The sequence below is a fragment of the Thamnophis elegans genome, chromosome Z, assembly GCF_009769535.1.
Source record: "Thamnophis elegans isolate rThaEle1 chromosome Z, rThaEle1.pri, whole genome shotgun sequence".
In the NCBI taxonomy this organism is placed as follows: domain Eukaryota; kingdom Metazoa; phylum Chordata; class Lepidosauria; order Squamata; family Colubridae; genus Thamnophis; species Thamnophis elegans.
Genome location: NC_045558.1, coordinates 53,865,714 through 53,881,203, shown reverse-complemented (window position 1 = coordinate 53,881,203; position 15,490 = coordinate 53,865,714). Strand labels below are relative to the sequence as shown.

Genomic DNA, 15,490 nt, shown 5'->3' with positions numbered 1-15,490 from the left:
AAATTCGGGACTGGCTGTCTGCTCTGATGGATGGCAAGTGGCGGGCCGTTTTGATGAGTACCTCGGTGCCCTGGGGACAGCCATTTTGATGAGGTACTCCGGGAGGTGGACATTTTGGTAAGGTCCTCATGGTGGTGGCCATTTTGGATAGTGCCACGAGGAGGAGGCCAGTTTGTGTTCAATATTATGAACAAAGGTATTTAACAAACTGAGGCGAGACAGATCTAACAGCAACCATTTATTTTACCACAAGAATCACTAACACGTAACTAGCAATTAGAATACGAACTGTGAGTTCCTATCTGACAGCTCCTTAAATAACCCGCTGTCAGGCAATTGGACCAATTAGCTCCGTTCCTGCCCAGAGAACAGCCTGCGTCAGATGCTGAATACGTAACACTCCTTCCCATCACATTCACACATGCGTACTCTTGTAAGTAAGCTGGACAGCACTGAACTTGGCTGGATCGTCAAAGCTCCTGTCTCGGTGATGGGACTTGCCTGCTAATCTCCGGAGCCAATGAAGTTTCCTCTGACCCGCCTTCGATATTTTCTTCATCTGCAGCTGACGCCACCAGGCCTAGTTCCACAGGTGAAGTCTGCCGGCTTCGCAGTTGAGCAGGGTCTGTCATTCCCATTAATCGGTAGGTTCCCTGTAGGATCTGGAGCAAGTGTCAGATAGTCCTCAGCCACCTCCTCTGATGATGGCAACCCTTCTCGGGTATGCCATCGGAGTGGAACAACTTATTTGGAGGTCCCTGGCTCCAAAGTTGGTCTATGTGGAGTTTCCACATCAGGCCGTTTGTCAGTTCCACCCCATTACAGCCGTCACATTGCCCTGTATCCAGAGGGGATGGTCAGTGTAATTTCTGGCATAGACAGAATCCCCCAACTTAAACTCCCGGACCAACACCCACCCCCCCCCCCCCCCAAGAATCCAATGGCTTTTCTGGGGAATAACTAGAACGCATTCTATCTAACATTATCCTAAGGCATCTGCCCAATAGTATTTCGGCTGGGCATTTATTAGTTTGTGGACATGGTGTTGTGTGCTGTGTTAATAGGAACTGGTCCACATTCTCCTGCCAGTTCCTAGGGCCCATTTTACCCAAAGCCTCTTTGGCTGTCCATTCAGCCAGTCCATTCCCCGCAGGGTGAAATGGCGATATCAGGGCATGTCTAATTCTCTGGCCAGCCAGGAAACTCTAGAACACAGTAGAGATAAGTTGGGGACTGTTATCCAACACGATTAAATCGAGCAACCCGTGCATGGCAAATATCCTACACAGGGCTCAGATTAATGCTTCAGAAGTGGTGGAAGACAGTAAGACAATTTCCAACCACTTCGAATACGCATCAACTATGACTAAAAACACATGACAGTGAAAAGGGCCTGCGAAATCCACATGTATTCTCACCCATGGAGCTGAAGGAATTTCCCATTCCCATATCGGGGCTTTTGGTGGTAATGGTCATGTCTCCTGACACTTATGACAATCAGCAACCCATTCGGCTACGGCAGAGTCTAATTTGGGCCACCACAGATAGCTAAGTGCAAGGACTTTCATACAAAGAATTCCTGGGTGTCCTAAATGCAGCATCTCTAATACCCGTGTTCTTATAGACCCTGGTACCACCACCTGTTGACCCCATAACATACACCCCTTCTGAACGGGCAGCTCAGAATGGTGGGATAAATAAGGAAGAAATTCCGAGCCAATCCGCTCCCTTGGCCACCCTCTAAGTGCCCAGCCCAATACCTTAGATATCACTGGGTCCCTAGAAGAACACCTAGCAATATCAACGACAGTGATCGGAAAATGCAGGTCCTCAATTAGTAACACCTGCGAGGCCGGGGCTTGGTCTTCTAATTTGTCAGCCAGGGGGCAACGACGCAGCACATCTTGCCAGGTCGGTAGGTGAGTTAGTTGTTGTAGCCCCCAGGAAAACAGTCCAACGAATCATGCAAGGGGTGTTTGCTTGCTTCTGGAAATTAGTCCTAAAAGGGGCTGATGATCTGTTATGATTTGAAATTGCCGGCGGTAAAGATAATTGTGAAAATGTTTAACACTGGCAACTATAGCCAGGGGGTCTCTGGCTAAGTGGCTATAATTGCGTTCAGCTGCAGCGAGCATCCTTGAGAAAAACACAACCAATGCCCATTTGGTAAAAGGTGGCTAAGAACGGCGCACACTCCATAAGGAAAGACATTTCAAGATAATACAATGGGTAGTGTATTGCTGTATTGTGATAGAACAGAGTTGGAGACCAATAGCTGCTTGATGATTTTAAATGCTTGAGCTTCTCTGGGACCCCAAACCCACAGTGATTTGAGATCTAGTAGCCGGTGCAATGGCTCTGCTATGGAAGCTTTATGTGGTAGAAATATTGCATAGAAATTGAGTAAGCCTAAGAAAGCTTGTAGCTCGGCTCTATTGATTGGTGTGGGTGCATCAAGGATAGCCCTAGTTTTGGCAGATGTAGGATGGATTCCCTCAGAGTCAACCAAAAAACCAAGGAATTCCACTCGAGGCATAGCTATGTGGCAGCACCCTTTTTATTCTGAGGCCCATGCTCTGGAATCTCTGTAACACACAGTGAAGACTGGCCATAAGCACAGAATGATCTGAGGCTGCTATTAAAACATCATCGAAGTATGGTATCACTCCGGCAATTCTCTGCAATAGTCGCTCCATCTGGAATAAACCAGGTACTACACTAATGTCGAACTGAAGGCAACAACATTGAAAGGCCCCATGATGAATCATGATCGTCTGTGCCCCTGCAGTTTCATCATTTACCAGCAGTTTAGCAATTATATGCCCTTTTCCTAAAGAGTGCAGCAAATGCTGCAGTATGGGCACAGGGTAGGCATTGGGTGGCAAGGCCTTATAGTTGGCACACAAACGCAGGTAACTGTCTGGTTTTATTGGGATCACTATGAGGGTTTCCCACTTAGAGTAATCTACTGGTTCAAGCACCCCCTGAGCAATTAGCTTGTCGAGTTCAGCGTCGACTAGCTTTAAAGTCAAAAGGAATGTGCCTAGGCTTGAGGCGTATAAGGGCAACAGCTGGATCCAAATTGAATAATACTGGCTTTCCTGTATACATTCCCAGCTTCCCATCAAACACAGAAGGGAATTCCTGTGCCAGGATGTCTATATCTGTATTTTGTATCATATTAACGCCACTAGTACCCAACCCTAATGAATCAAACCAATCCAGGCCAAGGAGATTGGGTAATCGTCCCTCTACCACCACCAAGGGTAGATGACCAGAGAACTCCTTATATTTAATGCAGCATCCTGACACCCCAACTTTCTCAGCTTTTGTCTTATTTACACCCCCTCCCTGAGTTTTCGGCTCCCAACAGACACAGGGGACAGCATGTTTTCCCCTTCACTGAAGGGTCACATCGAGTACCACCTCCCAGTCCTTTCAAAAGGAAAAAAAAAAGGACGGGACCATAAATACAGTTTTTCTCCTGCGGGCATTTCAAGAGTAGATAGAGGGGAAGACGAATGGGGGCACCAGCTCTGCAGGGATGGCTACCGTGCTTGCCATTCCCACCTAGCCACCCCCCGTCTGTGTGCAGCAACCCTCAGAAGATTGCATTTTTGCTTCAGCTTGCCCCCATTGCTGAATTTTGCTGCCGCCTTTGCCCCCTTGGCTGAAAGCCGATTGTGGGACCTCTCTCCTCAAGTGCCAGCCCCTTTCCTCAAGTGCCAGCCTCAGCATTACTTGCTGAAAGTGAAACAACAACAACACAGAACTAAACCAGTGGCAGCCTCAGTAGTAGGCTGAGCCAAGGTGGCGCAGTGGTTAAATGCAGCACTGCAGGCTACTGCTAGATCAGCAGGTCAGCGGTTCAAATCTCACCGGCTCAGGGTTGACTCAGCCTTCCATCCTTCCGAGGTGGGTAAAATGAGGACCCAGATTGTTGGGGGCAATATGCCTCCTCCGAATTCCATCTGCCAGTCAATGCCGACTGGCAACCACACGGAGGAGAGCCTTTTCTGTTGCAGCTCCGACCCTGTGGAACGACCTCCCCGTTGAGATCCGTACCCTCACCACTATCCAGACCTTCCGCGCAGCCCTCAAGATCTGGCTCTCCCAGCAGGCCTGGGGATAGGTTCCCAATTTACCTGCCCGAGTGTTTGATTGCTGAATGAAAGTTGTGTTTTTACTATCTTTTCTTTGTTCACATACTGTTCTGTTTTTGACACTGCACCCCCCTCCCTTGTGGTTGTAAGCCGCCCTGAGTCCCCTCAGGGAAAAGGGCGGCATATAAATCCCAATAAAACTCTAAAAAAACTCTACAGGTAGCAGCAGCAGTGGTTTCTGTGGCAGGACTCACTCTCTCTCTCTCTCTCTCTCTCTCTCTCTCTCTCTCCCTCCCTCCCTCCCTCCCTCCCTCCCTCCCTCCCTCCCTCCCTCTCTCTCTCTCACACACACACACACACAGAGTCATCAGCCACCCCGCACTAAAGAAGCTGGCGGCGCCGGGGGAGTCAACCAGCTGGATGCACAAAACAAGGCGCCCTGGACTGCCTGCAGTTCTCCTTCCTCCTCTCACCTGTCCTCCTTCAGGGGCTTCCCACTGCTCTGTCTGCTCTGCGCATGGCTCTGCCCAACTGCCTCTTTCCTACGCTCCCTTCCCCTCAGTGATTCCACTCAGCGATTTCCCCCTCTCCGCCTGCTCGCCCCTGTCTGTTGGGAGTGGAAAACTAAGGGAGGGGTGTAAATAAGATGAAGGCTGCCAGCTGTACTTATTTGAATGGAAGGGAGCAGAGGGATTTCGGAAAGCTGGGAAAGTTGGAGTGTGAGGACGCTGCCCCTGCATTGAGAAGCTGAACTTGATCTCACCTCCCTGACGGCGGGAGAATATTAACAATGGCAAGCAGCAGGTTCCCTCCCCTCAGCATGAAGCTAGGTGCAAGATGGCACAGGGATTGGCTGCACACACTAGCAGATCGCAAAGGGCAGTGTCTCCCTTGCAGAGGAGTGAGCTGTCTGCCATGAGGAGGAAGAACAGAAGGATTTGGAGCTCTCAGAGGACAAGGACTTGGCCCCCGATGTTCTTGCCTTTGTGGGCCTGTTTCCCCCGGGTTTGTTTCGTTCCTTGCTGTTCAAAGCCAGGAGCACTGCAGATCTCAGAACGGAGCTCGAGAAGGAGAAAGTAATAGAGGCTTCAACGTCCAAGAAGGCTTCTGAGAAAAAGGGACTGTTCACTGAGCCTGCTGTGAAAAAAGAGGAGGTCCCTGCACCTAAATTGTTCCTGCACGTTGTCCAAAAGCAATGGGCGAAGCCAGGTACCTTTCCAACCCCAGGAGGGAACGATAGGCATTTCTATAATATGGAACCTGATTTTTCTCAAGCCTTGCAGGTCCTGGTGGTGTATGCTCCTATGGCAGCCTTGGTGTCTCTGTCTTCTATGGTCATGGGTGATGTAGCGGACAACTTAAAGGCAGAGGATAAGAAAACAGAACTGACCTTGCGTAAGATGTTTCAGGCTGCGACATGGACAATTAAGGCTGCCTCTTCTGCATCTCCCTTCAATCACGCAACATTGATGTGGCTTGAGCAGATGCAGGAATGGGTGCCGTTGCATGATGTGAGGTTGCTGCAAGACATCAGCAAGGTCATCGCGGCCACCCAGTTTTCGGCGGACACCACCTTGAACACTGCTAAGTTTGCTTCTGGGGTTCTTTCATCCTCTGTTTCAGCCAGGAGAATGGTGTGGCTCCAGAACTGGCAGGCAGATGCTAAGGCGAAGTGGTGATTGACAGCGACCCCATACATGGGGAAGTACCTGTTGGTGATGTTTTGGACCCGATTCTTATTGAGGATAAGAATAAACATAAGGTTTTGCCTACCATGGCTAAATGACAGGAACACAGTTTTACACCTTACACATGTAGGCCTAACTATCGGGGTTCAGATAGTGATTATCAGTACCAACAGAGGGGGTTTCAGCCTTGTCAGGCCCTGTTTTCAGTTACAGAATAGGTGGCCCTTTCGAGGAGCAAACGGACGCCCTTTCCACAGAAACAAATGATTTGGCGTCAGGAGCTCCCATTGGTGGTCGGTTAGCATTGTTTGCCGACTGGTGGGAGAATATTACTTCTGACCTCTGGGTCTTTAATATGATCAGATTCGGCCTTAGATTGGAATTCCTTTCCATGCCCCTGAACTTCTTCCGAATCTTCATATCATCCAGGTGAGAGAAAGCTGATGGGTAGAGCGATTGCACACGGTGGAGATCCAAGCTATTGAGTTGGTTCCCCAGGATGAGACAGGCAAGGGGTTTTACTCCAACCTCTTTATGGTTCCGAAGTTTTCGGAGGGGGTGGAGAACGATTTTGGATCTCAAAAGGTTAAATTGCTATTTGGTATATAAAAGATTCAAGATGTCTTCTCTTTGCTCTATTCTTGGCCTCAGGAATGGTGATTTCCTGGCCTGCATTGATTTAATGGAGGTCTATTTGCATATACTGATGCTTCACCAGCATAGACAGTTCTTTAGGTTTTCTTACGCTGGCATTCACTACCAGTACAGGATTGTTCTCTTTGGGTTAGCATCGCCCCTCAGGACATTTACAAAGGTACTGAACCCCTAGTGGCTTATCTCAGATCCATTCCGGTCAGGTTGCAATACTACCTTGATGACATTCTCATCCCGGCAGGTTCCCCAGCTTGGTCACATCAAGACCTTCACCTAACTGTTGAGACCCTTCAGAGTTATGGTTTCTCTGTTAACTTTGAAAAAAGTCACCTGAACCCCACTATTAGATTACTGTACTTGGGGGCGGTCATAGATACTACTACAGGGATGGTGTTCCTATCCCAGGAGTGCAAGGCTAGCCTAGTGAAATTGGTTTGTCAGGTTCAGAGGGAAAGACGTGTTCCCATAGTCACACTGTCAAAGTTGTTAGGCAAGATGATCTCCTGTATAGATCTAGTTCCCTGAGTGAGGTTTCATGCTAGGGTTCTTCAATGGTTCCTTCTCCCATACCAGAGGAGCAAGTGCAGCGCTTCCTGCTCTCTTGTTAGGATTTCCCCTCAAGTGCAACTCTCCCTGAAGTGGTGGACTTCCCCAGCCTTGTCTAAGGGGTGTATATTCAAGGAACGGCAGAGGCTCACGTTAACCACTGATGGGAGCCTGTATGGCTGGGGGGGGCCCTCCTTGGGTCTCAGTTGGTCCCTTTCTGATCTTTGACATAATATTAACTGTTTAGAACTGTGGGCAGATCATCTGGCCCTTTCAGACCCTTGTAGCAAACAGTCATGTCCTGCTGCTGATGGACAACATGGCCGCAAAGGTGCACGTGAACAGACAGGGAGGGACACATTCAAAGGCTTTCTGGAAGGAGTCTCAGAAACTAGGCCACTTGGCAGAGAGGCACCTGTTGTCCATTAAGACGGAGCATATCTCCGGAGAGGCGAACCATCAGGCAAACTGGCTCAGCGGGGCCACGTTGGACCAGACGGAATGGCAGCTGGATCCGGACCTGTTAGAAGGGATTTGTCGAATGTTCGGTCAGCCAGAAGAGGACCTCTTTGTGACCCCAGAGAACGCTCAACTTTCCAGGTTTTTCATGCAGTTCCCGACTCCAGGAGCAGAGGGGAACGGTGCCCTGCACAGCAGGTAGCTCCGGGGCTTGCTTTATGCATTCCCTCCCCTTCCCGTCATCCCAGGGGTGCTGGGGAAGATAATGTCGGAGGGGGCAGAGGTCATCATGGTCGCCCCCCACTGGCCTTGCAGATCTTGGTTTGCAGACCTAGTAGGTCTGTCCTTTGCCAAACCTTGGAGGATCCCACGGGAGAGGATCTCTCTTCACCAGGGAGTGCTGGTACATCCGGAGGTGGATTGGCTCCAGTTGACCAGCTGGTGCTTGAGAGGAAGCTCCTAAGGGAGTCTAACTTCTCTTCAAGGGTGATACGGACCATTGTAGCATCTCATTGTCCCTCCACAGCTAGGATTTACAATGCCATATGGTCAATGTTCTGTAAGTGGTGCCACACAGCGAATGTGGACCCCAAGGGCCCATCTCTTCCTCATATCCTAGAATTTCTCCAAGATGGCTTTGAAAAAGGCCTATCTCATAACACGCTCCACAGGCAGGTGGCGGCATTGTCCACTATCCTGGTGCTAGACAGCAGGGAGAGCCTGGGCTGCCACCCAGTTATCAAAAGGTTCATCTGGGGGGCGGCTAACCTTAGGCCCCTGGTGGTTGACAGGTTTCTGTCATGGGACCTGTCCACGGTCCTCTTGGCTCTTCTTAAAGACCCTTTTGAGCCGTTTAGAAGTATTTCCTTGCAGTTTCTCACCTTCAAGATGGTCTTTTTGATCGGTATCAAATCTGCAAGGCATATATCAGAGTTGGGAGCTCTATCAGTGAGGGAAGACCTCTGTGCATTTCATCCCAACATGGTGGTATTGAGGCTGGACCCACTTTCATTCCCAAGATTAACTTGTATTTTCATAGGGCTCAGGAGATTGTGCTTCCAGATTTTTGTCCCAATCCCACTTGTGATAGGGAGAAATCTTAGCATAAATTGGATGTGCGGAGTGCTTTCTGTATTTACATAAAGCGGATAGCACCCGCCAGGAGGACGGAAGCATTATTTGTCTTCTTCTAGCCTTCTGCAGTGAGTTCTAGGGTGTCATCTTCCATCATTGGGCGCTGGTTATGGGCGTGCATCTCCCAGGCCTATGAGGCTCAGGGTAAACCTGTGCCTCAGGGATAACAGCACATTCAACTAGAAGAACTACCACTAGGGCAGCGTGGAATAATCAAGCCCCGATTGGGGACATTTTCAGGATGGCTACATGAGCATGTACATCGACCTTCATAAAGCACTATCGGTTGGATGCCTTTGCATCTGCCGAGGCTTCCTTCGGTCAAAGTGTGCTTCAAAGAGTGCATACTCCATTGGGAACTATGGATCAGTGAGTTCCCTGCCCTAGAGACTGCTGGTTTGGTATGTCCCACTTCTGGAACGTCCTGTGCCATCAGCTGGAGAACGGACGTTGGTCCTACCTGAACGTTTTTCTCAGTGTGGCACAGGACAGTCCAGATCCCTCCCTGTCAGTTGGGTCCGTAGTCCACTGGGCTGAGTGAGCTTTGAGGCAGGGGCTGTTCTTCTCTTGTTCTCTAGTTAGAACTGCATCTTCATCAGAATTGGAGCCAAGCAGGAGAGGACTGGAGGCGTGGTTTCAACTATGACTCAGTCTTTGGGCAAATAAAGATGTAACAACCCACTTCTCGACTGTCCTGCGCCACGCTGAGAAGACCTTCTTCAGGAAGCAAATGAAAGAAGAAAAACTGTTGCTGATATTTTGGTCTAAAATTTCCTTCGTGCCAAGCTTAGCTCTGGATAATTTACATAAATCCATATTTTTCCTATCTTAGGAAAGAAGTTTATTGCTGCCACCTTCTGGGTGCTTTAATCCATTGTTTAATTCAGAGTTCCCCAATCTTAATGGGTTGGCAGCTGGTGGAGGGGAGGATGCAGGTACCTTAACACATGCATGCGCACATGTGAAGCATGTGAGTGACACAAATGGGGCTGCAGTCCAGTGGTCAACAGGCCATGGCCTGATAATGGGCCACAGCCCATAGGTTGGGGACCCCTGGTCTAATCTGACCATTTGCCCAGAAATTCCCAGAGAGTCCATCTTAACTTTCTTCATTAAACAAGTTCAGCTAGATGCTTCTACTATTTTTGGAGATTATTATAATATTGCATTTCTTCAAGCTGCTCCCTTTCAGATGTGATGGGCTGCAGATATTTAAAACAGAATTCATAGAAATTTCAGGAATTGGTACTCATTACATGATAGGAGGCAATAGCATGGAAAAGGCTATATTTAGTTGATATAGCATCTCATTTTTATATGTTTAAAACAAATGTAGAATTTTGTTTAAAGCAATACAAGTAGTCCTCAGCTGGGACAGCAGTTTCCATTGCTAAGCAGAGAGGTCATTAAGTCGGTTGTGCCACTGGAGTTTTTAGGTTAATCATGTGGTTGTTAATGAATTGGGCTTTCCCCATTGGTTTTGCTTCTCGGAAGCCAACCAGAAAGATTGAAATGGCAGTTACATTCCCTCAGGATGCTGCAACCATTGTAAATACATGCTGGTTGCCAAATTCTCAAATTTTGATCACATCATCTTGGGGATGCTGCAATAGTAATAAACGTAAGGAGTAGTTATAAGTCACTTTTCCAGTGCCATTGTAACTTTGAACAGTTGCTAAATGAATGGTTGTTAAATGGAGGACTACCTGTAAAAGTATCTAAGCGGAGTGCTGCAGGAACTGAGGCCGGTTCAGTTGAAAGAGATAGAATAGCCTGGTTGTCAGAAAGTGTTTTCCTTGTTAAGAAATCCTTTATTACTAGACATTTCCACCTTAAATTGAAGTAGAAATGTCTACATTTTTGTGGAAAAAAGACAATTTCAAAATCTGTAAGCATTAAGGTGCCCTATGGCAAGGGTCTCCTATCCTTGGTCTGCAGATCACTACTGGCCTGTAGCCCATTGAAATAAGCTGCGTAAGTGGTTGGCAAGCATGGAAGCTCCATTTGCACAAGCAGCCTACATACAGTTGAAACCGTCCCCTTCCGACTGCTGCCAGTCCACAGAGCAGGAAAAGTTGAGGACTGCTGCCCTATGGCAAGCATTTAGTTGAAATAGTAGGCAGTGATAGTATTTTAATAAGATTACATGTAATCCCCAGGTTACGAGCATTCCCTTAGCAAAAATTCAAAGTTACGGAATAATTGCCCCCTAGTGTTTACAAACAAGTCCTGAAACTATGAATCTTGCAGCACCATAGCAATTGTTCACCCTTACGAACAACGAGAGTAGCTCTGCAACATTTGTCCTGTACTTTTCCGGCTAAAATGGAGTATCGATGGGCAAGCTCACTCTTCTGAACTTCCATTTTGGCTTGGAAAGTGCTGGGTGAGGCCTGCGAAGGCCTAAACAGAATTCCGTTTTGGTCGGCAAAGTGCCAGGTGAGACCTGCATACACCAAAGCGGAGTTGCAGAGGGGTGCACATGGCTGAGATGCTGGAGAGGAGATGGTTTGCTAGATCTTCGCATGGTAAGTGACCCGGTGCGGCAGATTGGTGGGAGGGGAAGCAATTGTGGGCAGTATGAGGTATTTTATTGACTCAGGGAGTCCTAAGTCTTAAGCAGGTGGCCGGTTCCATCACTAATCCTCCCCCAAATGGCCTTCCCCACCCTGAAATACCTCACATGCACTTAACCAGCCATACATTTGATTAGCAAATACATGAGTGAAGGATGGAGTGATCCCATTCAAGGTACAAGATTCACTCCCCCAAATCCTCGGGTTATGAATGGAATGGGTAAGCTCTGTTACATTCGTAATTCGAGGACAACCTGTATATGAGAATCCTAGGGCTCTTGGATTAGGAAATTGAAAAAACTTCCTGGAAAAAGACCATTGCAACCACCTTATAGTAACATCAAGAAAAATATATAGATTTAACTATAGAAATTGTTTAATGGCAGTACTTGCCATAAGCAAAGGCATCTAGGGTCTTCTCAGCAGGAAATGTATTTAAACACAGTTTTTAAGCTTTTCAAAGTAATCATCACATAGTTTTAATTATTCTGTCACATATCTCCATTGCTCTGTAACTATGAAAGTCGGAATATTGGAATACTTTTAAAACAATAGCTTGCTCTGTAAACAGGACTTTCAGTGCAAACTAAAGAAAAATTATGCTGAATGTTTATGTTTAATTCAAGTCTCATAGCAGGAAGGGATCCAAATATCAGGCAGAACAAATCCACATTAAGCAGTTGGCATGAAGAAAAAGAAGTAGAATTTGAACAGGTCTGTTGCTAACATATTGTCCTTTGTATTTAGGAAGACATCAAAAATAAATGGTATTGAATATGTCCCTTTCATGAGTGTTGACCTAAGAGAACGTTTTGCTTTTCCAATACCTTTCTCGTAAGTTTATCTTTGTACTCACCAAATACTTTTTTCACTGGTCACCATTTAGAGCAGAGGTGTCGAACTCCATCATCACGCTGTCATCACATGACGTATCAGGAGTTTTTTTCCCCTTCCCTAAATCAGCCTGGGGTGTGGCCAGCACATGATACATCCAGCCCATGGGCTGGGAGTTTGACAGTCCTGATTTAGAGCTTTCAGTATTGTTGAACTGTGATACTGTAATAAACTACAATTACTGGTATTTATGTATTCTCTCTCTCTCTCTCTCTCTCTCTCTCTCTCTCTCTCTCTCTCCCTCCCTCCCTCCCTCCCTCCCTCCCTCCCTCCCTCCCTCCCTCTCTCCATCCATCAATCCATCCATCCATCCTCCATCCACTGTCTGTCCCTATATCATGTATACCATGTTTCCCCGAAAATAAGACAGGGTCTTATTTTCTTTTGACCCACAAAATATGGCTTGGGCTTTATTATCAGGGGAGGGCTTATTATTTTGGCCACACCTTTAACAGATTGCCAAATTGATATGTCAGTTAAATTTGCTGACATAAATTTAAATTATTTTATAATAAGCCTTGGGGGAACATTCCAACAAAAAGAAAACTGGCTAGAGTGTCAGATACAAATGCTTCTCCCCTTGCACATCTGCCCATCCCAGCATGGCTTTTTCGATGGCTTCCAAACCGAGTCTTCCGGCAGTGGCTGCTCTGGCCGTATGCTCTGCCAGCAGCTGGCCCACAACCATAGAGCATAGGCCCAGAACGGCCATTGCCGGAAGACTCGGTTTGGAAGCCACCGAAAAAGCCATGCTGGGATGGTGGTAGTAGCGGAGGTGCCCTGGTTCTGCAGGGAGTGCTGGGCCAGGGCATCGTGAGGCTGCGAGGCATATGAGCGAGACTGAACAGCCGCTCCCGCAACCCCCCTCTCTGGGTTTGATGTAGTATGTGGCTGTACTAAACATTGTTTCAATTTAGGAATTTAAATATCGAGTTGTCAGGTGTGATAATTGTTAATGAATTGATAATGAATTAATTCATTAATTAATAGTGATTTTTACCATACTTTCTTTGGCCTCTTCCAGACACTTTATGTCTGAAATGTCGACCTGAATAAGTATAGCAGGAATTACTGCTCTATTTCCTCTTTTAAAACTAGAATACTATCCAGATTCAGAGGGATTACCCCAAATAATTACCCAAATAATAGTTATAAACTATATTTTTTTGAATTGCCAAGAATCTGCTCACTTTTTTTGCAAGTTAAATATCTCCCCAAAGACTATCTGCTAACACTTGTTTACATGTTGTGCTAAATTACTGAATAAGCTATAGTAGCTTTATTCACACATAATATCAGATCATAAATCATGGTTTACAATCCATAAGGGTAGGGTTCATCCACTGCACTAGACTATAATGTATTAGAGTTAGTCTTTGTTTATCACAGGTGTCTCCTCAAACTATAGCGGGTACGGCCCGCCATGGCCATTAATCTGGCCCAGGCAGGTCTGTAAAACTGCCCCGCCTACATCACCTGCCAGCCCCTCATCAGTCGAGTGCAGGACTTATCTTTGTGAGCCCCATGGGCTAGAACTGGAAGGTAAAGCCAACATTTTTGGCTGGCAGAGTGCTTATGGAGGTGGGGGAGGCCAAAAATCCAGGAGGCCTCCGCACACCCAGTTTTTGACCTGCCCTGTCTCCAGAAGATAGAAAGAGAGAGACAGAAAGAGGGGGGGAGGGGAGGGAAAGACAGGGACACAGTTAGAGAAAAAGAGAGAGAGAAAGACTTGTTGATTGTAAGCTCCTTGGGGTGAGAAGAATTGCTGAAAAACTGAGTTTCCTGAAGTGGACCACTAGACTCCTAAACAACTTAAAAAATGATCTGGTAAAAAGAAAAGTTAAACAAAAGAGCAACATGCAAACAAAAGCAGATAAAATACCCGCAGGAGGAAACCAAATTAAAGTTTAATTTGTGTATTGTTTAATGGTCTGCTAAATCGGCAATGATCACCTAATCACATGACAACCTAGCAATGCCCACCCAGTCACATGACCACCTAGTCACACCACCCAGCTGGTCCAGGGGCTCCAACAGTCTGAGGGACTGTAAATTGGCCCCTGTTTAAAAAGTTTGATGATCCCTGGTTTAGCATGATGTAGATCTTAGTCAATGAGAGAATAGCTTGTGTCTTAATAGAACCAGGGTAAATTAGAGGACATTTGTTCAAAGACCTCAGAAATAAATAAAAAAACAAATCAGAATGAAAATAAGGAATTTTCTATAATAGAATAGTTTGACTGAAATGTAACGGGGTGTAATCCAGAATAGGAACAAAATTACTTTTATTAAGAGCTGGGAAACTAAGAGTAAAACCATAAAAACTTAATTTCTGGTCATATACACTGAAAATGCTTAGATTTCTTTTTTTTTTTATTTATTCTGAATAATAATATTTGATGAAATGATGTTTGCTAAGGATGATATACTTACCAAGTAGTTTTGATTTCAGAGATAAATGTGGCCCATTGCCTTTGTCTCCTAAGCAAAAGGCTATGTTTTCTCGGTGGGTGCGGCCAAACGATATAACAAATAATCCCACTATGATCTATACTGTGTCAAGCTTCAGCATTAAACAGGTAAACATGATTTTTTTTTGTTCCTCTCTTTATCTCTTGCCTACAAACTTGCTTTCTAATATATATTGTACACTTACAGTTTTGTGAAAGTTTAACAATTTTTAATTGGGATTTACAACTTCAGCTTTAATCAACATGGTTTTTAAGGTCACAACATGTGACCATTAACTTGCGATTTTACTGCTGCTTTTCCATTAATTCTGCTTTCAAAAGCCAGCTGTAAATGCACAAATAGTAATCACATGATGATAGGAGACTACAGCAACCATAAATAAATCCTGATTGCAAAGCACTGAATCTCAATCACATAACTATGGAGACATTGCAATGGTCGTAAGTGCAAGGACCGGTGTTAATGTTACTTTTTCAGCATCATTGCAATTTTGAACAGTCACTAAACAGGGCAGTCACTAGGTAAGATGTACCTGTAACTTCACCTATATTTGTTTTTACTGGAAAAAGGCGATTGGATGTTGCCTTACTCAGTCTCTTCTCTCTGTTTGCAAGCCCTACAGCCTCAGTATTTCTTCACTGGTCTTAGTGTTTCAAAAGTTTTATTTTCTTTTAAAACAAACATTTCATCATTCCTCAATCAGTGAGACATTGGAGTACAATTTTGTGTGTGTGTGTCAAAATAGTTCTAGTTTACCACCAAATTCTTGTCTAGCCTAATGTATACCCCTCCCTCCCTCCACCCTCCCCCCAACCCCCCTCCTCCTCCCCCCCCCCCCGACTTCCCAGAACCTGTACACGGTATGGATTTTTAACAAACACAGTCTAAAATCTATTGAGAAAAAAGAAATAAAGAAAATAATGACATCTCTACATTGATCTTAGCTTCTTCTTGCTGAGCTAAC

At 46.0% G+C, this 15,490-nt stretch overlaps 1 protein-coding gene across 3 annotated transcripts in view; it reads left to right on the top strand.

Moving 5' to 3' along the window:
* Positions 1-15,490, top strand: part of CAPN7 (calpain 7) — a 48,132-nt gene that overhangs the window by 15,927 nt on the left and 16,715 nt on the right. For 2 of the 3 annotated variants that reach the window (XM_032235468.1, XM_032235466.1), the window contains exons 6-7: positions 11,908-11,994; positions 14,507-14,633. In XM_032235468.1, coding sequence (XP_032091359.1) covers positions 11,908-11,994; positions 14,507-14,633 — 214 coding nt within the window. The remainder of the gene's footprint in view (positions 1-11,907; positions 11,995-14,506; positions 14,634-15,490) is intronic. The other variant, XM_032235467.1, reaches the window with a different exon arrangement.